We start from the raw sequence: 24,542 nt of genomic DNA on the forward strand, positions 1-24,542 counted from the left end.
AATTTTTCTCCTGAGGTTCACATGCTTGTCGGCACGCTAGTCCCTGTTGTGTCGACCAACACTTGGTGGTTCGGCGGCTAAGAGGTGTTGCACGAACCTCGTCCACATAATTGGACACCGCAAGAACCTACCCACAAGTGAGGTAACTTAATGACACGAGTAATTCACTAAAGTTACCTTTCGGTTCTCCACCGGGGAAGGCACAAGACCCCTCACAATCACCATGATTAGAGCCAGAGACAATCACCAACCTTCGCTCAATGATCCTTGCTGCTCCAAGCCATCTAGGTGGCAGCAACCACCAAGAGTAACAAGTGAATTCCACAGCAAAACACGAATGCCAAGTGCCACTAGATGCAATCACTCAAGCAATGCACTTGGATTCTCTCCTAATCTCACAATGATGATGAAACAATGATAGAGATGAGTGGGAGGGCTTTGGCTAAGCTCACAAGGTTGCTATGTCAATGCAAATGGCCAAGAGATTGAGCTTGAGCCGGCCATGGGGCTTAAATAGAAGCCCCCACAAAATAGAGCCGTTGTACCCCTTCACTGGGCACAACACGGGGTGACCAGACGCTTCGATCAGTTCGACCGGACGCAAGACCCTAGCGTCTGGTCGCTCGATGCTTGCCATGTGTCATTGGCTTCAAACGCCGATCGTCCGATCTCAACGGTCAAGTGATGACCGGACGCGCTGCTACGAAGTGACCGGACGCTGAACCCCCAACGTCCGGTCATTTTCAGTAAGCATCCATTCGCGGAAATCCACGACCGAACATGTCCGGTCAGGCTCGACCGGACTCACCCGGCGTCCGGTCACTCAATGTTTCCTCTGTGTGCCTCACGTCAACATACATCAGCACTGACCAGACGCACCCAGCCAGCGTCCGGTCACTCTTTGTGCCAGCGTCCGGTCATAAGATCGAGATGCATGCTCACTGCTACTACTGATCAGACTCTGAACCTAGCATTCGGTCACTGCTCCAACAGCGTCCGATCACTCTGTGAATCCCTATCTTTTCTGTATAGGGCGCCGGTGGCACTGTCGGACTGTCCGCAAACTACGGGCAGACACTCTACCGGTGAAGTTTCTAACCCTTGCTCAAATGTGCCAACCACCAAGTGTATCACCTTATGCACTTGTGTTAGCATATCTTCACAAACATTTTCATGGGTGTTAGCACTCCACTAGATCCTAAATGCATATGCAATGAGTTAAAGCATCTAGTGGCACTTTGATAACCATATTTCAATATGAGTTTCACCCCTCTTAATAGTATGGCTATCTAACCTAAATGTGATCACACTCGCTAAGTGTCTTGATCATCGAAACAAAATGGCTCCTACTATTTATACCTTTGCCTTGAGCCTTTTGTTTTTTCTTTCTTCTTTTCAAGTTCAAGCATTTGATCATCACCATGCCATCACCATTGTCATGATCTTCGCCATTGCTTCATCACTTGGAGTAGTGCTACCTATCTCATAATCACTTTGATAAACTGGGTTAGCACTTAGGGTTTCATCAATTAACCAAAACCAAACTAGAGCTTTCACCCACCTAACAGATGCCCAGTTGATTTCTCAATAACTAGGAACTGTGGGAAAGAAGCCTGTGGCTTTCCCGGTGGGTGTTTGGTGGAGCAAACAAGGGGAAGGTGTCCACACATTTTAGCCCTTGCAAATACTAGAACAGCTCTGCGAGCATGGAGAGAAGACTCAGGTGATATTACAAGAATTCTTCTTATCATAGTGGTTGATCCTCTTGCTCGACAAGGTGCTAGAATGAGCGACATAATCACCCTATGCATAAAAATTCTTCTAACCGCTCAAGATCTTCATAGAAAAAGGATAGACCATGGAGGGTCCGACAGAGTCAGAAGCACTCGAGAGGGCATATGGAAAAGAAACATAGATGAATTGTTGAGTTACTCTCGCTAGGGTCGGATAGACATTTTATAGCCGGCCTAGGAAGATGAATCCAAGTGCCCGTGAAGCAATGATGCTCTCATAAAAGTTTTGAAGCATGAGCTCATGAGCTGACATAGACGGCGACAAACAGTAGACCTTAGATCAAGATTCTCTACCCGTGACTACGGACCTATTGGGGGTATAGATGTGATAGTTTTGGAATAAAATTACTTTTATCCTAAAATTTGGGGGCATGTGTTTACACCAGAATTTAGAAGAAGAATCGTAGGAACTCGGAAGCTCCCAAGATCATGTCATTAAGGAATCAATTGCGTGCAGATCAGTATCAGCTGATTTGAATGCAACACTAGAATCGGCTTTCTTCAGATAGCGCTAGCAGATAACGACGAAGGCTACGATCGACGCCGGAACAAAGCACGTTGGACTCTACAAAAAAGAAAAGATTAGAGTCCAAGTTATCTTAAATTAGGAATATTTTCTCTTAGGCCAAGAAATTGTAATGAGTCATGCTTAAATAGGATTCATTGCGTAGGTTCTGGGTATAAATATTGGACCCCAGCTATTGTAAGGGACACACAATCAATCAAATACAAGTTACTTATTTTTTTTAGCTCCGGTCATCCCTTAGGAGTAGGAGTAGAGTAGATCTCGGTGAGTTCTTCAGCAAGTATGGCTGCATCGATCCGGTCAACCTACACTGCTTGTTTGTAAGTACCGTTATGACTTATACTTCTGTTCGTACGGCTGCATCGATCCGGTCGACCTCCACTTCGACTCTAGTATAAGCCAGTTATCGACTCTTGTCTAGTATGGCTGCATCGATCCGGTCGACCTCCACTGTTCTAACTAGATTAAGGTCAAGTTATCGGCTCTATCTAAGAGTGGCGTTCCTTCGGATAGATTCATTAAGTTACAGATATTGCTTATCGCTTCTATTATTTATTTAATTACAGTAATACCACTTCGTCCGATTGGGATTGATCTAAATCGGTCTTATATCTTTTTTAATCCATCGTCTGTTAATGCAAATTTGATCTAATCTATACTTTAAACGATGAGTTATGTTTTATCGGTTGTTTTATATCAATCTTGATCGTGCATAGTGTGCGGTTAAGGCATATATGATCTTGAGTAGATCTATTGGCTAGCGAAAACCGTTTTATGGCCTGTTATCACGGCCTGTGTGATTCTGCCTCACACTCCACTGTTAGCCCCATGGAGTGGGGATCATTATTTGGTAGATCTGTTTCTGATAGGGCATGACCTTAACTGTGCGCTATGCCTGAATCAGCTGTTTTAGCCGATATCGATTGCTTTCACGAACAGTTCACGTCACGAGACCGTTGAAGTAAAAATAGGTTGAAAGATGTGTTAGCCCCCATAATCTTATTATTCTATTATGGCCTGCATGATTCTGCCTCATGCCCCACTGATATTAGTAATAAGTTAGGGTCGTCGAATCTATTGTTGTTTCTACGGCCTGTATGATTCTGCCTCATGCCCCACTAGTCATCGCGATAGATGAGATCTAATATGTTCATTAGATTTATCTTTATTAAATGTTTAAATGGCGATGAGATGTTTCATTTATACAAAAGGGATTCGGTTACTTGCAGTCATTGGCTTAACATAAACTAATCATTGTTGACATCCTCTTGTCATTGACTAATGTTTGTCTAAATAACGAGATCTATCCTGAACGATAACTGATTTACCTTCCATGAGCTTTAATTGATTTATCTTTATGAGTATGCTGGAATCGACTATTTAGTCGATTTCCTTTTATATCGTCTCTCAGAGCTGCACATTCGAGATTGTCTGGCAACACCGGCATGTTCTGCCTTAAATTACTGATTAACTTTCTCTCATTGTCAATTACAGGGTCAAATTGACTGGCACGTCTCAGGAGGAGTGCGCATGATCGAGCATCCCTGCACTAAAGCTAGGCGGATCTTTAGTTCCATCGAGCAGACCCTTCCGGCTTGCTCGTGTGCCCTCGGCACGAGACGAAATTTCGTGCCGACACTAACACCTTAGATTAAATCAAATAGTTGATGCCTAATATAACTACGAGATTAATTGAAAAAAACCTACATCATTAAGTTCTATGATAATTTACTACCTTAGATTAACAAAAGTCCATGGTTAATACAAGTAATAGTAAGTAAATTCAAAATGATAAAAAAATTAAGAAAAATAACAATTAGATTTCCATAAGAGTTGGAAAGAAAAATAACTAAACACAAATTACATGTAAAACATAATTGTTGAAGGCCAAAAAACATAAAAACTTCAAAAAGTTAACTTGATCTCTAAACGAGTGCAAAGAAGAAAGTACCTACATAATTAGTCCGTATATAAATAATAATTAGTATAAGTAGCTAAATTCAAAACTAAACTTTATGGAGAAATAGTAAATTTTCATATGACGGAGAAAAACATATTGGAGCGATATATATTATCAAAAGATACAGGAAAAAAAAAGTAAAGACTCCAATATGGATAGAATATGTATGGAAATAGACAACAGTAATATATAATTAAACCGCCGTTCCAACTGGATTTTGCCATATAGTAATAAGAATCAAGGAAACTACAAGAATGTCCTTCGTGGAGGCACACCAATGTCTTGGCATGTCTGCGGAAAATCACCGAAATACATTTCTCATAACGTTGTCTCTTTTTCCTTTACGGTGCTGTATGCTTCGCCATCTTAACGTGCCTTCTCGTTGTCGCTCTAAAATCGTGTTTGGTCCGTGGGACAAAATGAGATAGGACAAGACTAATCTCATTTTACTTGTGTTTGGTTCATATATAGCGGCATATTGCTCGTTATATAACCCTTTTGCCTTTTCTCGGCATTCTCAAACAAATGCTTGTGAACGAAGCATCTCAGGACCATTGCCATGCCGGGTTAGGAATTAGAGCTGGCTACATGTTTTGGATCATTGGATGTCTCGCTACGTTACCGGGGCATGTGCACTCTCTGGCTACTAGTTCTGCTTCTGCCCAAGCTTTTCCTTTGCTACCGTGAGCCAGCGGAATTGGCTCACTCGATCGGGGCTACCACCTCCCAGGCTCTTCTCCCTTTTGCGGGGTTGCTGAAACAGGATGCCCGCTATCGTGCGCTAGTCAAGCTTCCCCCTCCCCCCGCCCCCCCCCCCCCCCCCCCCCCCCCCCCCCCCCCAAATGGTCCGTTCAAATAGCCTGTTCGGTTGGCTGATTCGTATCGTTGCTGGTTCGTTTATGTGAGAAAGAAGTACTGCTAGCTAGTTCGCGTAAATAGTAGCAATGTGAGGGGGCTGGCCAGCCAGCCCAGCCAGCCCCAGCCCAGCGATCAGGCAGAAAGTCGAGCCTGCCCGTCGATTGAAAAGTGAAAACGATAGAGACTTCGTATTTTTTTCAAAGATGATGGCAGCCGTGTTCGTGTAGCGGCGACGGGCGCTACGTGGTTCATGGTCGAGGGAGCGCGACAGAAAGATGACCGGGTCGATAAGGTGGGTCCAACCCCACCAACCGAGCGAATTCCACTCGCCATCATCGAACGACGACGATTCCACGGCGCCGCAGCACGTCGACAGCTGAAACCTTTCCCATTCGGACCACCATGACATATGGCGCCTCGCATGCTGAAAGCTGAATGGAGATTATTTATAAAAATATGTATATAGATACATACAATCGCATTCTACTTGTACATTTAGACACACGTACTACGCACACGAAGCTCACGGCGACACTGACAACGTCTAACAGGTTTTTACACGAAGTCACAATCACAGCCCAGTCTGTCCAGTCCAAAGGCAGGCAGGCAGGCAGGGGCAGCTGAAAAGAAGAGGGAAACCAAGGAAACTTCTTCCGGTACGACGAGACAAGAGGATGCTTCGCCTCCATTCCATGGATCGCATTCGCATCCATGCACTACACCACGGCGGCAACAACCACAATTATTCGTATAGCTTTATTCGGTTCGTCCAGAGCCCTTGCTGTACCCGTAGGCCCAACTTTTTCACTCGGCAATTCATCATGCACGGTACTCCATCGCAAAAATAATCATGTGCCACGGGGCTAGCACCGCCGTGCGCCGTGCATTATTGGCCTCCCCCGGTGTACACGCATGCGCCGTAGCCTGCAGAGATCGGAGAGAGAGAGAGAGAGAAATGAGTTAGATTTGTTCGAAGAAAAAAAGAACAGATGTAAAGACAACACTCTCCGGCAAGAAAATGATTGCTGACGCTACACGTACTGCCTTCGTAACAAAGTGGGCAGTACAACAACAAGCAAGCACAGAGATACGGACGCGTAGATAACCCGAAGATGAGTCATGACTCATGAGTGTAGGAGTACGTGCGACTACAAGACTAGCAAAGCAAACTTGGGCACTATCACAGTGTTATTACTCTGTGAGACTCTGATCACGCATGGACTAGTAAAGTCTTTTGCAGCGATCTATCAGCACATGGACAATGGATGATGGAAAGGAGGACACCAGGATGAGCAAAGCTGGTTTCCTTTTTATCATGCACATGTCATGTCACCATTGTCATGCTCGTGCATGCAGCAGTGCTGCAAGATCTGCATGGACAAAGCCCAACAAATCAGGCCATGTCGGCGCCCTGCCTGCCTAGCGAGCAGCGACGGCTGACGACGCTCCGTGACGATTATCACGAAGCATGATGATGCGTGCGGACGATTAATTCGGCGGGCCATGATTCCCTTCCTTCCATGAACAAGAACAAGAGAGATTGGAAGGGGAGACAGGGCCGACGCGGGCACATGTAACGTACTTGGGTTTTCGGAGGTGAGCGCGGCGGATGCCCGGAAGTCGCAGTTCCACGGGTGCTGCCCGGCCGCCTGGTACAGCTGGTTCATGGCGTACGCGGCGTGCGCGCGCACCGTGTTGGGCTCGAAGCACGCGCCGCCGGGCTGGATGGCGCCGCAGTCGACGCCCAGCTGCGAGCACGCGTAGTCCAGGTCCACCTGCAGCTCCGCGTCCGAAGCGCCGTCCCGCGCCACGCACCACCCGCCGGCCTGCTTGGGCTGCGCCGCCCCTCCTCCCCCTGCCGCCGGCGTGGAGGAGGTCAGCCCGGCGTCGTACGCCATGGTCAGGTCCGTGTGGTACAGCCCGAACGAGCGCTCCGACGTGGGCCCAGGCTTGAGGTCCTCGTCGTAGAGCGCGAACAGGTACGTCTCCACCGACTTGCCCGGCATCAGCGGCGTGCCGGCGCCGGACCGCAGGTGCGCCACCAGGTTGGACACGTACGCCCTTGCGTTCTCCGCCGTGGCTCCAGGCTCCCCGGCGTCGCCTTTTGTCGGCCACCCGGTCTCGGCCACCACGATGTCCACGCTCCCGTACCCGGCGCGCACCAGCGCCGACTTCACGGCGTCCAGCTGCGCGTCGAACATGTTGGTGTACCTGATCCTGGACCCGCCGTCGACGCGCCCGGCGTTGGGCTGGAACAGGCAGAACGACAGCGTCTCCGGCCGCGGGTCCGACTGGTACGCGAACCACGGGTACGGGTTGATCATGAAGGGCGCGCCGGTCCGGCTGAGGAACGCCAGGATCTGCTGCAGCTGCGGCGCCACGTCCGGGTGGAACGCGCCCGTGGACGGCGGGTCCGACTGCGCCATCACGCCCATGGTGTTGACGGTCGAGAACCTGATCCCCGCCGCGCCGTCCCCGGCCGCGGCGGCCGCGGCGCGGAGGTTCTGCATGGCCGGCAGCAGCGCCGCGGCCAGGGACGCGTCCCCGGACTCCAGCACCTCGTTGCCGACGGCCACAGTCGAGATGGTGGTCGCCGGGACGAAGGGCAGCACGTTCGCCGCCAGCCACCGCGACGCCGCCGCCGGGTCGGCGGCCAGCGAGGGGATGTCGCCGTTCGCCACGCCGACGACGACCGAGATGCCGGACCCCGCCAGCGCCCGGATCAGCCCCGCGTCCACGCCGTAGAGACGCACCTTGGAGATGGACGTCGACTTGAGCAGCTTCGCCGTCTCGTCCGGCGACGGCAGGTTGTCCGCCACCTCGCCGTAGTTCACGCCGATGTACGGCTGCGCTCCTGCTCCTGCACGCGCGCAATGTGGCGCAAACAAATCCGCTCCCGCATCACCAATCGATGGAGTACAATGACACAAAACAAAACTAAAGCTGCCAGCCGATAAATATAGAGGATAAATGGATAATCCTCCCCCAACCCAATCCCTCAATCAACCACCACCCAGAAAAGAGACGAAATCCATTCCAGTTCCAGAAGAACTTTACGGCGGGCGGGCAAAGCCTGGATTTCCTTCCCGATCTGCCAACTTTCCGTGCACTTCTCGGGACTCGCGATCGAGATCGATGCTCCGCGAAAAGGAAAAAAACAAAGGAGAGAAAAAGAGATTGCTACTACTGCTAGTAGTGGTAAAAGAAAGAGACAGATTGATGCTACTCACTCGACGCGCAGACGAGGCAGATGAGCCAGATTGGCAGCAGAGCGGCGGCGGGCTTCCTCGCCGCGGCGCCCATGGGGATTCGCCACCTGTCAGAGCCCAGAAGAAAGGGATTGGAGAAGAGGATTTGGGGGAAAGGGACGAGCTGCCGCAGCAGAACGAGGCCGCCAAGTGTGAGCTGAGCTCAGCCAGTGTTAGGATTAGATTAGGAGTGGAGCCGTTAAAACGTGGACGTGGCGCTAGCACGAAGGCCCCACCGTGGCGTGCGGCCGCCGGACACGGGGTAGCTCAGCCCAGTGTAAGGAATGCACCCGGTGTCTGGAGTACGTACCTGTACCGGAGCCTTGACTTGAGAGTGCGGGGCGGCTGTGCGAGGACGCGCGCTGAGCTGTGGCCACGTGCGTGGGCCGTGGCGCGTGGACGGCGGTCGGATCGCTGGACCCTGGTGGAGGCGACGGCGGTGGGAGCACCTCCGACAAGGCTCCCAGAGGTAGAGGACGATGGAGGGAGGACCGGAGGAACGGGCCGCAATGATCAGCCACGTGCGTGCGGCTAATAACAGAGCCTCCGCACCATGTTCCAATTTTCACTTTCTGTACTGTGCGCGGGGTAACTTTTTTTGGTTGAGGTCGTCCGGAGTGGATTGATCATGTGATAGCGTAGGGACAAACGCACGGGCACGGCCGCACCAATGGCATTGTGGCTTTCTTTCGTACGAGTATGAATGTATGATACTCCTCGTTTGTACTGTATGAACTGTACAGCCGCGCAATGGATTGCGCTTTTTTTCCAAGGCAGCCTGTTCGCTCGTTGGTTTCAGTCAGGGCTTATCTGTAAGCCAACGGTGTTTTTTTTCTCACAACAAACCAGTACCAATCGGGTTTATCAGCGTAGAAACCAACGTGCGAACGGTCAAAAAAAAAAAAAAGTGATTTCGTGTACCAATGGTCTAAGCGCGTGGGCTCCAAGCTCGCACGGGGTAGCTGCGTTGTGCGGTGCCTAATGGAACACAGCTGCCATCCCATAGATTCGTAGACGCTGTATCTAGTTATAGTGTGCTTTTGTTAGTTTAGCATTTAGGATCAACCGTCTAATCACTTTGGATCAGGCTCGTCGTCTTCGTGGCCGCTTTCCCTCCCTGTCCGCGAACCAATCTTTACGAACAGACACGAGCGTCAAACACTGCACGTTTGGATGATTATTTTTATAGGAACTACAAGTGTCGCAAAGATAAGGGCGCAACAATCAACATTCAACAAGTAGATAAAAGATGCACGATGTTGGTCGATCGAGCTCGAGGGTTGCAGCACGCCAATTACCGAAGCTGCCTTCCCAGGCGGGGCACAGAGCCGGACGCTCTCCCTTGCTTTGGCGCATGGGTTGGTTTACCACGTTGCCTTTGCTTGGCTCTCAGACAGCTTCTCAAGACTATTTGTATACGTGTGTAGATTACAGGGGATCCGGAGGCCATGGCCCATGGGAGCCTCTCCAGGTAGGCACAGCATCCGTTTGCAAGTCAGCACGAACGACGCAAAATGCAATAGTCTGTTGTCTACTTGGCCAGGCCTCCAGGGTCCGTCAGTGGGCAGACGAGAGCTGTACATGGGATGTTGTTGGCCCATCCTGGCTAGTATGGCCCGGTACTTGATGTAAAACAGAGCACGACCCATTAAGAGGGGCGTTGAGTACGAATATTGGTGTGGTATGTTCTCAAATTTAGCATGCGTGATATAGGAGCATGTTCCTTCTACGTCTCCAAAAGTTCAACTCTTGGCACGGCAATACCGACAATATCCGCTTGATCGTTTCTAAACGGAGATAGAATGAAAATACCATAATAAATACACTTATTATTTACTCTTGATTCTACACACGGGATCCTATTACCTCCTCTGAACCATAATAGGCTAGTAATTTTTTTTTGCGAGTAAATAGGCTAGTATTATTACTTTGATCATTCAGTCGTTTATTTTCCTTGAAAGCAGTTTAGCTTTTTTTTTACATACGTTTCTTATTGGCCAGGGCACGTTATGTAGCATAAGTGTTACATCGAGCATACAACTTAACTGTATACTACTTTCTAGCGATGCCATGTGTACAACATCTCTTCCGCTATCAGCATCACCTTTTATCATAACTTGCTCGTTGCATACTCACTCCACCTGAATGGTTCTGCACCAGAGTATTAGGTTTGCTAGCCTAGAGAAGCATACCATCATGACTCCGTCGAGTACAAAAATAGTTGAAAGTGGATCATCTTCACACAAATGGTTTTACATTTAGGGGCCGTTTGGATCCTTTTATTTTGGAGAAATTAAAATTTACTCAATAAATTTAGTTATTTGTTTTGGAATTTGGCATTCCGCAACTTTCCTAAGTTCACGTATAAGCATATCTCAAATTCATAGCGTGGGAGATGTAATTTGATTTTCTAGATCATCATGCTATGTTTTTACTCTAGAACTTATAGCACGGTCTTCAACTTGCTTCTCCATAGTTGAAATGCAACATAGAAGTATCTCCCTTGTATGGCTAACAATAATATACAGCCATATTAGCTTAATTTATTTTGTCTAAATTATAATTATTTGAGTTAATTCAATTCCAAAGATCCAAATGGGCCCGTAGTGAATTTCTTTGAAATGGATTGGAATACTACTAAATACTTTGATAGCTTACCATTCAGAGCCTCTTGAATCCAAGAATAATCTTATTTGAAAATCGGATTCATATGAATATTTTTGCAGATTAAACATAATGTTCAAGCTCATACAAATGAGTAAAGGGGTGTTTGAGGTAAAGACAAATCTAACTTACAGTATATCGTGAAAATAGGGGGTTGAGGAGCCTTCCTTTGGAGGAATGATGGTTAGACGGTCAGATATCAAATATGAGAAGTGAGTAGTGGCCACTATTGTCAAGTTAGATTCAGTCGTATTTGAAGCGAATTCTACCTTTTGCTTGGCAACATAGTGCAACTAAAGGAAGCTTCATGAATAACCTACATGGAAAGCAATTTGTGTGTTACAAAAGCGTGAACATTTGAAATAGATTCCTCAAAAGCATGTTTATCGAATTGCTCCCGCCCCCTAATTCTTTGGTTTTTCTTTTTTTTCCTCTGCTTTGGAATCACAAAAAATTTAAGTGCTTCGTGCAACCTTGTCTTTAGGAACATCTCTAGAAGACTAAGCTAGAATGGATATTAAAATCAACGAAGTCGCCATAGGCCCTTTTTGTAATCAGCACGTCACCAAGAACAAATAGTGAAAGTGCAAATTACCCATGTTGAGTTAGAAAAAGATTTATGCCCATAAAAAACCTATTGAATTGCGCTCAAAGAGTCGAAGCGAATTGTGTCTTTATTGTCATGTTGTACGAGAGAAGAGTCTATTTTATAAGATGCAGTCTAACATAACATGATTTTGTAAATTACAATTTGACTATTCATTTGTTTTATATTATGTTTAGTTACAAAATATAACAATATCAAATTTGTATTATAATAGTTAAAAATTATTGACTAGATTATAAATTTTGAATCTTGACATCACTTATAAACTGGAGCAGGGTAAAAGCTTTTAAGACCTGTGCCGATTAGCTTGGGCAAACATGACATGACATGAATTTTAGTTTCTGTCTCGTCTGTACCCTCGTGGCCTCGTCGTCCTCTGGACGACTTTTCCCCCCGTCTTCCACAACCCCAACAAGTCCTCAGCCCACCGCGGCGCTGCGGAATCCACCTGCAACTGCAAGCCCACCAAATCGAGCGGAGCCCCGACACCACCAAATCGGGCGGCCTCGGAGATCCAGCAGGGTCTGGAAGAACCGGGGGGAGACACCGTCAGAAGAGGAGGACCAGCAGGAGGCAGGCGGTGGTGGCGAAGTCGTCGGCGCCGGCGGCGGCTGCCGGGGTATCTGCGATGATTACCCGGTCGAAGCTGGTGGAGCAGCTGCGCGACTACCAGATCCGATCCCAGCACAAGTAAATCCCCTGCCCGCCTCCATTCCCTGAAACCCCGACCGGAAAACTCTGCCCAGTCCGTGCTAATGGGGTAGTCGCAGTGTGCTCAGATCTCGCGGGCCTGGACGCGCGTGGTGCTAGATTTGGTCCCGTGGTCTGTGGTTAGGTTTTGTGTCGGAACTTCAGTGGGTCGAGTTGCATTCGTTCTAGGTAATGGCGGTATTGCGATTGAATTCTGTTTCGCTTCGCGCGTGCATTGTTAGTTCGTAGTGTAGATAATCCAATATAGTCGCGGGAGGCACTTGGTGGTTATTGACCATTCTTAGAGCAGTGTTTGTGCTAATGATTATTCTGTAGATCTTGCTGTGTTCTCGATCCAGATTTGTGATGTTAACCTCGGGGGACTATTGACACTTAGACATGTCCATACTCAAACACGGAATTGTGAATTCCACCTTCTGCCACTTGACACATTAATCAGTGACCAGCTCTTTGCAAATGAATAGGGGTACACAGATTCGAACTGTGCTGGTTTTTGCATCTCATAATTTTGCCTGAATGTAGCACTACAGCTCTAGTGGGTTTTACCCCTGGTTGATAAATTGTCTTGGCTTACTATTTGCCACTGCATTTTTAACCACATCACTCTAAAGAGCTTATGGTCTCTTCCCTAAGTTCTACAACATGCACTTTCTTGATGATCCTGGAGTCGCAGTGCTAAACCTTGCTAGCATACCACTTCATGTTTCATGTCAGTTTGGAAGCTGATAGTTCTCTTAACATATCATGCAATACTGATGGAAGGAAAGCTATTTCTTCTCTCTGCTAGTCGTTACTCAGCAGATTGCACATTTACACCTGCTTCTTCAATGACCTTAACATGAATCTGCTTTCTACATTCTGCAGGCGTGACGTTATCGGAGCTATATCATGGGGCTTGCTGTGTTGTTTTCTGATAATATCTTCGTACATGACGCTATACTTCAGGCACTTTTGGCTTAGTGCTATTATTATCTCACTCGGTATTCTTCTCCCTGCCGGCCTGTATATTTTGAGGCAAAGAAAGCTGGCTAAGAAACGAGAGAGGAGACTGTTGTTGCCTCTCTCTATGTAAGGTTGTTGGTAGGTTTCTTGTTTTTGCGCCTATTCTTGTCTTGATAGAATCCACATTCTTGGCTTGCGGGGCTTGTCTAGCACACATCCAACATTTTATACGTCTTTGGCCCCTAATACAGATCCTTATTCTTAAGTGTTTTCCAAAGTTCTACAAGAGAAATGATAGTTTTGCGAGTAGACACCAGTTGTGTACTTGAGTTGTCAGCTACAAATTTCAGTTTTTTTTTTAATTTGTTTGGTCGATGCCTTCAGCCCGAAGAAACAACTCAACATGCCATAATACGTTGGGTGTTGCCATACCTCTGTGTACGCAGATACTGTTTCGTACTTCTGTTGGATTTTGTTAGCTGCATTCCATCCTAGCTCATTTGCTAAGTGAGTTTCTGGTTAAAATGAGGACACCGGATGATTTTGGGTTTCTTGTGCCCAGTTGATATTTATTTCTGACAAAGTTGTATGTTTATTGGTTTGTATTGTGTTACGGAAAAAAATGTATATTATTGGCTGACTCCACCTTGTTACTGAATAAATTCACGTTATTGCCGCTGGAATGTGTACTAGCACAGAGTAACAGTGTTGCAAGATACATTCAGCTTCGTTGGTTGGTTTCTGGGCTGATAAGTCTGACTGGTGCTGGTTTATTGTGAGAGGAAAATACTGTTGGCTGGCTGATAAGCCCTGGCGGAAAGCGACCAGGCTGATTGTTTCCTATGCAAATAGTTGCAGCAGAGACGTCAGCAAGATGTTCTCCTGTGGTGTATCTTCCTCCAGCTATAGGAAAACTTAACGGCCCTTTTTGGAGCCTGGGAATATGAAGGAAAATCCACAATGGTCTGAAAAATGAATATCGCCATGGACTTGGTCCTACGATCATATACGGTTTAGTCAGATAAACAAAAAAATGGCTTTGATTAACGTTTTCAGGGCAATACGGTAGTTTCAAAGTAGCAGCAATGGAATGTTTGTTTTGAAAAATGATCTTATGTCAGATGAGACGATGCATCATAAGTCTATCGCTTAAACCTGTGGGGAATGACTGAATGTGATATTGATATATTACCTCATTTTATTCCACAAATCAAACAAAAACGAACTCAGGAATTAAAAGATGATGGACTACTCCATTTTTCAAACCAAACGGCTCCTAACTTGAACTACATTTCTTAAACCAAACATCCTCTAAACTCCAACATCATAATCCAGGTTTTGGAAATTGCTAGGAATCAGGCGCCGTGGAAATTTTTTTATGTGAAGGCGCCACACCAAATTTTTCGTGCGACACTGCCTTGTTCGTGCGGCAACTAGCGGCCGAACAACCAGGCTTCAGGTCTTGCTCTCATGCAACAGGCTCTGCGTTTCAATATGGACACGTGGAAATCATCAGGACGTTCTCTTGGTTTCTTGACCTCTGTTCACTTATCTTATAAGCCGTATTTTTCAGCGAAAGAACAATATTTTTCTCTCACAACAAATCAGTGAACAGTACTTTTCAAAAGTTTGCAAAATGTAGTCTGAACACATCTCAGCGGTAGGCGAGGCACGCTATGGTGCACTTGCCGTGCCCGCACTATGTCTTCGGTATAGGTTACTTGAAATACTTCAGCACTACTTTTCAGTAAACGAATAGCCATCCTCAAAATCATGAAAGCCATGAAATCCAGGGCCACATTCATTCACTACCATCAGCATGGTATGAGCATGCTGTTGCTAGGGAATAGATGTGTCCCACAGGTTCAATGACACCCATGAAAAGCACAATGTAATACAGTCCTCCCAATGCAACAGGAATATAAAGTGACAAATATAGTAGCAGTAGCAGTAACCAACAGAGGTTACTAATTAATACATCAAGTTTGTCTCGAAATAAAGTTTTAGCCCACAACAAGTAGGCACTTAAGTGAACTACCTAGTTACACTTCTTCAGATATAGTTAGCCACCCTCCAACTATGCAAACCCAAAAGGATAGGTGCTGGTCAGCCATCTACCATGCACAGGAGCTACACCAAAATGGAACCCAAAAGAGAGGAGAGTGGGTGAGGGAGGTGGAGGAACTATACATCTCAACAGTCAAGGCTCTCATTGCCTTGTTGTCCTAGATGGATAGAACTACATATAGTAGTTCTTGGCAAGGTAGTTCCTCAGCCAAATGTCCCTATGGCTGATTGCCATGTTCACAAAGCCCCTGCCAAGGGCCTTGTTTTCCAGCAGGTAGGTGTAGGCAACAATGAGTGCTTTAGTGGTGAAGCCAGACATTTCCATCACTGCAAGATAGAGGTCACGATCCACATGTGCATGCCTAGTCTCTCTAAGTGCAGAGGCTACATTGTTGACAACATCAGTCATGTTAGTCATCATCAACATCTCTTCCTCACTGAAATTACCCATCTTTCTCTTTTGTCGGTGCAGAAAGTGACGAACAAGTAAATATTTGTAGTTTTGCCGTACGTTATGATTGGAGGTGGCCTAGCACTCAATGACATAGGGTTTTATACTGGTTCAGGCAACGTGCCCTACGTCCAGTTTGAGTCGGTCGGTGACTTTATTCCTGAGCCTAGGTGCTCGAAGTTGCAGTGGGGTTACAAATGAGAAGGAGAAAGATGGGGGGTACAAGAGGTCCGGTCGGACTCTGGTCAGAGAGACCAAAAGCGACAGGAGCCCCGCTATGAGCTAAGTGTTCGAGCGTGTGCTCATGGTTTGAACCTGGTGGTTCTGCTGTTGTGTGATAGTGAACTTGATCAATCTAATGAATCTGAATCAACTTGAATGTTGGGAGAGAGCGCATCCCCTTTTATAGATGAAGGAGATGGCCTTATAAGTGAGAGGGAGAGAGTACATATGCTTCTAAGCCTTGTTGCCCACGCCGGTGGGTATAGGATGATGGTAGGCGGCCACAACACTGTTGGATGTCAGATGCACGTGGGAGGTTGTGTTGTCTTCTTCGGGTATGGCAGACGTCGACGCCTGCCACACTGTTGATACCTGGAGGCATGCAAGGGGTTTTACCATGTTCGCCCAGTATGGTAAATGCCGACGCCCACAACACTATCGATGCCCAAAAGCACATGGGAAGAGCCTTACCATATGTGAGTTAACGGCGCCCATAATACTATAGGGGAAAATGTCGGCGCCTACAACACTGCTTGGGCTCTGTTGTGACAGGGAGGTTGTAGAGTACTGCTTCTGCAGGTGTACAGGGCACGGTCCCTGGTATCGCGGTTTGACTTATGCGCCCTGCCTTGCTTTCTCCGTTCATTCCCTGGTCCTTACCGAGCGGGCGTCCCTGGTCGGTTAGTCCCAGTCAGCTTTGAATGCGCTAGTTGGAGAAGCGCAGTGAGTAGGGGTTTGGTGCATCCCCAGTCGTAGACGTAGGTCGGAGTCAGAAGTAGTGTTTTGGCCTAGCCTTTCGGTCGGGGAGGCCGTCTAGAGGTGGGTTGGAGACCAAAGCGAGCGCTCTGGTCGGAGAGGTGAGCTAGGGTCAGAAACGGGTGCCGTTCCTCCTTGGCCAGGCCTTCCGATCGGTGATTAGATCGCCCTTCTGGCCTATTGTTCAGGTACTTGGGCCGGCCCATGAGTTGCGCGTTGTTTGGAATGTTTGCTGCTGGGGCGAGCCTCTGTTGGGAAGCCAGTCCATGAGGGACCCTGGGTTTATGAACCCGATAGGAGCCCCCGAGCCCCCGGGCGATTCAGGTAGAATCGTCTGGAGGATTTTTGTCTTGACGGTGGGTGTAGCCTCCGAGCCCTCGGGCGATTCAGGCAGAATCGTCTGGGGGTTTTTCATGTTGCTAGCGGGGGATGTTTCTGTTTTGTCAGCGGGTGCGCGCGAGCGCACCCGCGGGTGTAGCCCCCAAGCCCCTGGTTGATTCGGGTAGAATCATGTAGGGGGTGTTGTCAGCGGGCGTGTGTGCGTGTTTCTTAGTTGAGATAGAGTCATCAACCAAGGCGTTGTTGCGCAGCCGAGACAGTTAGTTTTGGGGATTGGGTGAGACAGAGCTCGCGGATCCTGGCGTTGGTGCGCGCCGTGGGATCAGGCGAGGCAGTTAGTTTTAGGGATCGGACGAGACGGAGCTCGTGGGTCCTAGCGTCGGTGTGCACCGTGGGATTGGGTGAGGTAGTTAGTTTTAGGGATCAGACAAGATGGAGCTCATGGGTCCTGGTGTCGGTGCGCGCCGGGGGATCGAGTTTGTCAGAGTCATGGATCCTGGCCTTGGTGTAGCCCACACAGCCGAGGCAGTTAGGCAGTTAGTTTAGGAATCAGACGAGTTGGAGCTCGTGGATCCTAAGGGGGCGAGTTTGGGGTCGTAGACCCAGGCATTTTGGTGTACAGTCGAGGCGTAGCCGATGGATGGGGTGAGTTTGGGGTCACAGACCTAGGCGTTTGGTGTGTAGTTGAAGTGTAGCCGAGGGATGGGGCAAGTTCAGGGTCATAGACCTAGACGTTTGATGTGCAGTTGAAGCGTAGCCAAGGGATAGGGCGAGTTTGGGGTTGCAGACTTAGGTGTTTTGGTGTCTCAATCCCCGAGCCCCGTTGGGCCTTGATAGGGGTCAGTTTTGAGTTTTGTGCATTACCCCATCCTCGGTTTCTCACAACTGGAGGGGCTAAGCTTTGTCGCTTGCCTCGATCGCTCTCGCTCGAGTGATGCACTCGGTGAGCTTGCTAACGGGTATGATCGAGTGGAATCCGAGTCCGTCATTCATGACGGGGTCGGCATAGCTCTCTTGTGACATTCCACTGCTCCTTTACCTACAACCCAGCAGATGCCTGGGTCATTCCAGAGACCAACCCGGGTGGCCTATTGGCCTCCCCTCGATAGAAATTCTATAGGCTTGGCGAGAGGTTTAGGATCGAACGAGAAGGTTGAGATGACCTTGTCTGCTTTGGGGTAGACTGGGCGAGGGCCGCATGGGGCTCTTCTGCATTTTCTCCCCTGGCTCTGTTTGACGTGGGGCAGCCTCAAGCCCTTCATGGGCTGGCCTTCGAACCCTAGTCGGTCGTTGCTCATGTTGAATGAGGCAACTACCGCTTCGTGACGCAACACGGAGCATTGTGATGCATTTCGCTGCACGTGTGATGCTTTGGTTCCCGAGCCCCCGGGTGATTCAGGGCCTGAATCGTTGGAGGGCATGGGTGTATGGAATGAATGCATGTATGGATATATGAAATGATTATAAAGAAATAGCGGGGGTCAGTAGTATTACCTCGATGACTTGAGTAATGGGGTTTGAAGAGCTCTAATCAGAAATGTTCGACCGGGACCCATGCTCGTCGTTCGTGACAGAGTCAGCATGACCTACATGGGGCATCCCTTTGCTCCTTACCTATCTCTCGGTGTGTTTTTCTGAGCCGTTCGATCGACTTAGGAAGTTCGATGGTCTCTCCTGGCGGAGATCCCGTATGTTTTGGGTTTTTCCAAATCTCGCCTAGGGAGGCGAAGAGCCACCTGCGCATGGTGATGCTTTGGTTTTTGCGCTCGGCGTGCAGTAGTGGTGGGCCATACCTAGGCCACGTCCTGTCTTACCAGGCATCATTCCATCTGACCAGGCGTCGTTCCATCGGGCAGTGTGCGTCCCATCGGTCAGGGTGCGTCCCATCATTTCCCATCCGCATTGAATGGGGGATGGGAGAGAGTTTTTTGCTCTGATCTTTTGCCCTTCTTCAGCTGTCGCGTTTCCTCCTTAAATATGGGAAAGAGAGGGCTTTTCGTCGTAGTCCTTTGCCTGTTCTCCAACTATTGCCTCTCCTCCTTTTTCCTCTTCACTGAGAGTGTCTGTATGCCATGGCAGTTTCTAAGTGAGAGAGAGGGTAAGCGATGGGGAGGACTTATAGATCTTTTTGTGAATCCAGAGCGCGATGTTGAGCTAGAGGCTGCTAGAGGCAGTGGTAGCCATCTTTGCCTGAGAAGGGGTGGCTTCCACCGAAGGAGGTGGTGAGCTAGATTTATCTGCGAGGCCTTCTTAGGGATGGAGCCATGTGTGGATTTTTTCTGGTGGATCTTCATCGGGCGAGCCTCGTCGGAGGGGAAGGTGCCCAGGATCGTGCTGGTGGAGGGTTCCGTGCCTGCAGCTGCTCAGGTTGGCCAGTTCATAAAGTTTGATGAGATCTCTTTCGGCCATGGTCTCCATACCTCGATGGCAGCGTCCCTGCCCAGGAGCTGCCTTAACTACATGAGAAGGTCTAGAGCTCCATGCTCTTCTGCTGAGCATCTATGGGTGCGACACCCTTGAGGTACCTATTGCGCTCGCCGAAGTTGAGGGAGTGGAACCAGGCAGGTCCCTTGAGGTACCCGTTGCGCTCGCCGAAGTCGAGGGAGCGAAACCAGGCAGGGCCCCTGTGGTGGTGGTTATGTCCGGCGGCGTGTGTCGTGGCCTCTCCTTTGGCGTCAGGTGATGTCGTCGAGCGGCCGCAGTAGTATTTGGAGTAGTAGTAGTTAGAAAATGTAATAGTTGAGTTCGTGGGGTGAGCCCCCATGTGAACAGTTTTTTGTAGCAATGAATACATCAGTTCTATTTTTATGATAGAACCACTATCCGTTCCTTGTTTTTTTATCCTAGCATAGCTTTTGTTTTTATCCTTTCTTTTTTGCACCTACCCGTTAGTTTCGTAGGCTACAACTTTTAAGAACCTGGGCATAGCCCATGGGGCTCAGCTGCTCGTAACCATAGGTTGTGGCGGGGTGCGTTCGGTTAGGAGTAAGAACAAAGTCGTGTAGGGCAATCAAAGGAGTGGAATGCGCTTCCATTCGGGGACGAAGTTGTTAACTATGTGATAGTAAAAAAGAGAGGTAGTATTTAGTATTATACCCTCATGGAGCCCCCGAGCGACCTAGGCTGAAAGTGTTCGGGCTGGGGTGCTTTATAGGAGCAAGTGTTGACTAAAAAGCGGTAAGACCAAATTTAGGGGAAAAACGATGTAGCTATTCAATGTTCCAAGTGTTGGTGAGAACATTGCTGTTGTCATCCTCCAGTCGATAGGTGCCCAGTCAGATCACTTTAGTCACCGTATAGGGTCCTTCCCATGGTGGAGAGAGTTTGTGTTTTTCCTTTGTTGATTGGGTCCTCCAAAGTACAAGATCGCCGACTTCAAGGATTCTCCCCCTGATCTTCCTTTCATGGTACCTATGGAGAGTTTGCTGGTAGCGAGTGGAGCAGATGACGATCGTCTTGTGGGCCTCTTCAAGCAGGTTGACTACATCTTGCCGAGCCTCCGCGGCTCGGTCGTGGTTGAAAGCCTTCACTCTTGGGGCACCGTGGTTGAGATCGGAGGGCAGTAGTGCTTTAGCTCCATAGGCCAGGAAGATGGGTGTGAACCCCGTGGATCGGTTTGGGGTCATTCTTAGGCTCCAGAGGATCGCTGGGACCTCTGCAACCCATCGCTCGGTGTACTTGTTGAGTCGGTCGAAGATGCATGGCTTAAGTCCTTAGATGACCATGCCATTGGCATGCTCGACCTGACCATTAGTACGTGGGTGTCCGACCAAGGCCTAGTCAATCCTGATGCCGTATCCATCACTAAAGTCTAGGAACTTCTTTCTAGTGAAGTTAGTCCCATGGTCAGTGATGATACAGTTAGGAATGCCGAACCGGTAGATGATGTCAATGAAGAATTTGATCGCCTCTTCCGAGCAGATGTTGGTGATGGGCTTGGCCTCTATCCACTTGGTGAACTTGTTGACTGCTACAAGTAGGTGAGTGAAGCCACCTGAGCTTTTTTTGGGGGTCCTACCATGTCGAGGCCCCAAACCATGAATGACTAGGTGATGGGGATGGTTTGAAGTTCCTGTGCCAGCAAATGAGTTTGTCGAGCATAGAATTGGCATCCCTCACACCTGTGGATGACCTCCTCTGTATCTCATAGTGCGGTGGGCCAGTAAAAACCTTAGCAGAAGGCTTTTCTTACCAGTGACCTTTGGGCCACGTGATGTCCACAGATCTCGGCATGGACCTCAAGGAGGAGCTACTTCCCCCGGTTAGTGGGGATGCACTTTATGAGCACCCCCGACGGACTCCGTTTGTAGAGTTTGTCACCGAGCATGATGAAGGTCTTGGTGCGTCGAGCGATCCATCGGGCTTCAGTCCTTTCGGGCGGAAGAACCTCCTTAAGGAGGTAGGTGAGTAGTGGCGCTCGCCAGTCGGTTTAATCGAGTGCCAATACGGCGACGTCAGCGGGTGATGTTGTCATAGAGGCACTAGGGTTGGAGCTCCTGAGTGCTAGCTTGGCGTTGGGGTTGGAGCCCCCAGGCGCTAGCTTGGTGTCAGGGTGTGTTTGGATCAGACCTTCTAGGACACAGGCGGATGACTCATGGAGATCATTGATGAAGACCTCGCTCGAGGACGGATCCCGCCTGACGGCCAATTTTGGGGGACATGATGCAACTCGATTCTGTAGAATTTATCCTCGAGTTTGCGCACCTCTTGGTAGTATGCCGCCATGAAGGGCTTTTGCTGGAGGACTCCTTCATGACCTGATCGACGACAAGCTCTGAGTCACCATGAATGTAGAGTCATGTAGCACCAAGTTTGATGGCGATGCGTAGTCCATTGATGAGGGTCTTGTACTCTACGGCATTGTTCAAGGCTAAAAAGTGGAGGTGGATGGTGTAGTGGAGCCTACTCCTATCTAGGGAGATCAGAATCACTCTAGCCTCTGATCTGGGCGCCATGATGGACCTATCGAAGTACATTGTCTAGTACTCATGGGTGATGTCTAGGGTCAGTAGCTGGACCTCCATCCATTCGACAACAAAATCCATGAGAGCTTAAGACTTAATGGTAGTATGGGGGATATACCTGATGTCGTGGCCCATGAGTTTGAGTGCCCACTTGGAGATCTATTCCACGGCATCGCGGTTGCGGATGATGTCTCCGAGCGGGTATGAAGTGACGACCGCGACTTCGTGGTCGGTGAAGTAGTGCAGGAGCTTCTGGGTCGCCATCAGTACGGTGTATAGGAGCTTCTATACCTAGGGGTACTAGACCTTGGGGTCTATGAGTACCTTCCCAACAAAGTATATGGGCCGCTGGACCTTAAGGTGGTGTCCTAGTTCCTCCTTTTCGACGACCAAGGCAGCGCTTACCACATGGTTGCTGGCCGCGACATAGAGGAGGAGGGGTTCTCCTCATTTAGGAGCAACAAGGATTGGGGCTGATGTCAGGGACGCTTTGAGGCTCTCCAGAGCCTGCTGAGCTTCCATAGTCCAGACAAAGGCGTCCGTCTTTTTGAGGAGCTTGTAGAGTGGCATCCCTCATTTGCCAAGCCGAGAGATGAACCAGCTCAGAGCGGCCAGACAGTCGGTGAGCCTCTGCACGCCCTTGACATTACGTATGGGGCCCATGTTGGAAATGGTCATGATTTTTTTCAGGGTTGGCCTCGATGCCATGCTTAGACACAATGTATCCTAGCAGCTTCCCCTTTGGAACCCTGAAAACACAATTATCAAGATTCAATCTGATGTTGAACCTTCAGAGGTTTGTGAACGTTGCGGCCAAGTTTGCGATCAGGTCGCAAGCTTGAGTCATTTTGACCACTATGTCATCAACATAGATGGCGATCATTGGTCTTGGCCGTTCGGCTTGATCAGGCTGATCGAGCAGGTCAATTTGGTCACCGAAGCATTGCTGCATGCACCTTTGATAGGTGGTACCAATGTTTTTAGGCCGAAAGGCATGGTTACGTAGCAGTACAAACCATATGGGGTGATGAACGAGGTTGTGAGCTGATCGGACTCTTTCGTCGCTATCTGGTGATAGCCCGAGTAGGCATCTAGAAAGGAGAGGATCTCGTAACCCGAGGTGGAGTCAACTATCTGGTCTATGCGGGGTTAGGGAAAGTGGTCCTTTGGACATGCTTTGTTGAGGCCAATATAATCAACACACATTCTCCATTTCCTGGTCTTCTTTTTCACAAGAACAGGATTGACAAGCCAGTCAGAGTGGAATACCTCTCTGATAAATCTAGCTACCAGGAGCTTGGTGATTTCTTCGCCTATGGCCATGCGCCTTTCATCATCGAAATGGCGCATGCATTGCTTAGCGGGCTTTGAGCTCGGGATGAGGCACAGCGCATGCTCGGTGATGTCCTATGGTGTGCTCGGCATGTCGGATGGCTTCTATGTGAAGACATCACAATTGGCGTGCAGAAAATCAGTGAGCTCGCATTCCTATTTGGCCGAGAGCTGGGTCCTGATCCACACCATTTTGGTTGGGTTGGTGGGGTCCATTCCAACCATCTTGGCTTCCTCGAGCAGGTGGAAGGCCATCGAGGAATTTGGTTTGTTGCAGTCTAGGACCGCTGGGTCCAACAACTCCTCGAGCCATGGAAGCTCGGACGAGTTGATGACCGTGGTGGCAAGCTCAAAATGCTCGTGATCACACATGAAGGCATGCGAAAAGGCACTGTTCATGGTGATGACGCTGTTCGGTTCCAGCATCTTTAGCTTGAGGTAGGTGTAGTTAGGGATTGCCTTGAATTTGGCGTAGCATGGCCACCCCAAGATGGTGTGGTAGGACCCTAGAAAGTCCACGACTTCGAAGGTGAGGACCTCCAAGCAGAAGTTGGCTCGGTTGCCAAACATGATGGACATGTCAATCTGCCCGTGCGAGTATGCCTGTGCTCCTAGGATCACCCAGTGGAAGGGAGAGCCCGCTAGGTAGAGTTTTGACTGAGGGATGCGCATGGCGTCAAGGGTGTCGACGTAGAGGATGTTGAGGCCGCTGCCTTCATCCATCAGTACCTTGGTGAGGCGCTTCTTGCGGACGATGGGGTTGACGATGAGTGGGTAATGTCCTGGTCTTGCGACATGGAAGGGATGGTCCCTCTGATCAAAGGTGATCAAAGATTCTAACCAACTGAGGAAGGAGGGGATGGCCGTCTCAGCGGCGCATGCCTCCCTATAGCACACCTTATGCTAGCGCTTGGACTAGATGGCGTCGGATCCATCGAAGATCATGATGCATTCCTCAGGGTCAGGGAAGCCATCTTCGTCCTTGCCCGCCACACCTCCTTTGTTGGCTACCGCCTCTTTGCCGTCTCCTTCTTTTGGCCCGCTGACCTATTGTAGGAAATATTTGAGGAGCTCGTAGTCCTTGTAAAGGTGTTTGATAGGG

General features: G+C 48.9%; 1 protein-coding gene across 1 annotated transcript; it reads right to left on the reverse strand.

The window, feature by feature from the left end:
• Positions 1-5,559: 5,559 nt before the first annotated feature.
• Positions 5,560-8,816, reverse strand: LOC136521933 (glucan endo-1,3-beta-glucosidase 7-like). Its single transcript, XM_066515715.1, has 3 exons — positions 8,368-8,816; positions 6,720-7,997; positions 5,560-6,061 (listed from the first exon to the last, which is right to left on the reverse strand). Exons 1-3 carry the CDS (start codon positions 8,438-8,440, stop codon positions 6,024-6,026), a joined length of 1,389 nt encoding a protein of 462 aa, XP_066371812.1. The 5' UTR covers positions 8,441-8,816; the 3' UTR covers positions 5,560-6,023.
• Positions 8,817-24,542: the final 15,726 nt, after the last annotated feature.

This window comes from Miscanthus floridulus, chromosome 2 (assembly GCF_019320115.1).
Source record: "Miscanthus floridulus cultivar M001 chromosome 2, ASM1932011v1, whole genome shotgun sequence".
Classification (NCBI taxonomy): Eukaryota; Viridiplantae; Streptophyta; class Magnoliopsida; order Poales; family Poaceae; genus Miscanthus; species Miscanthus floridulus.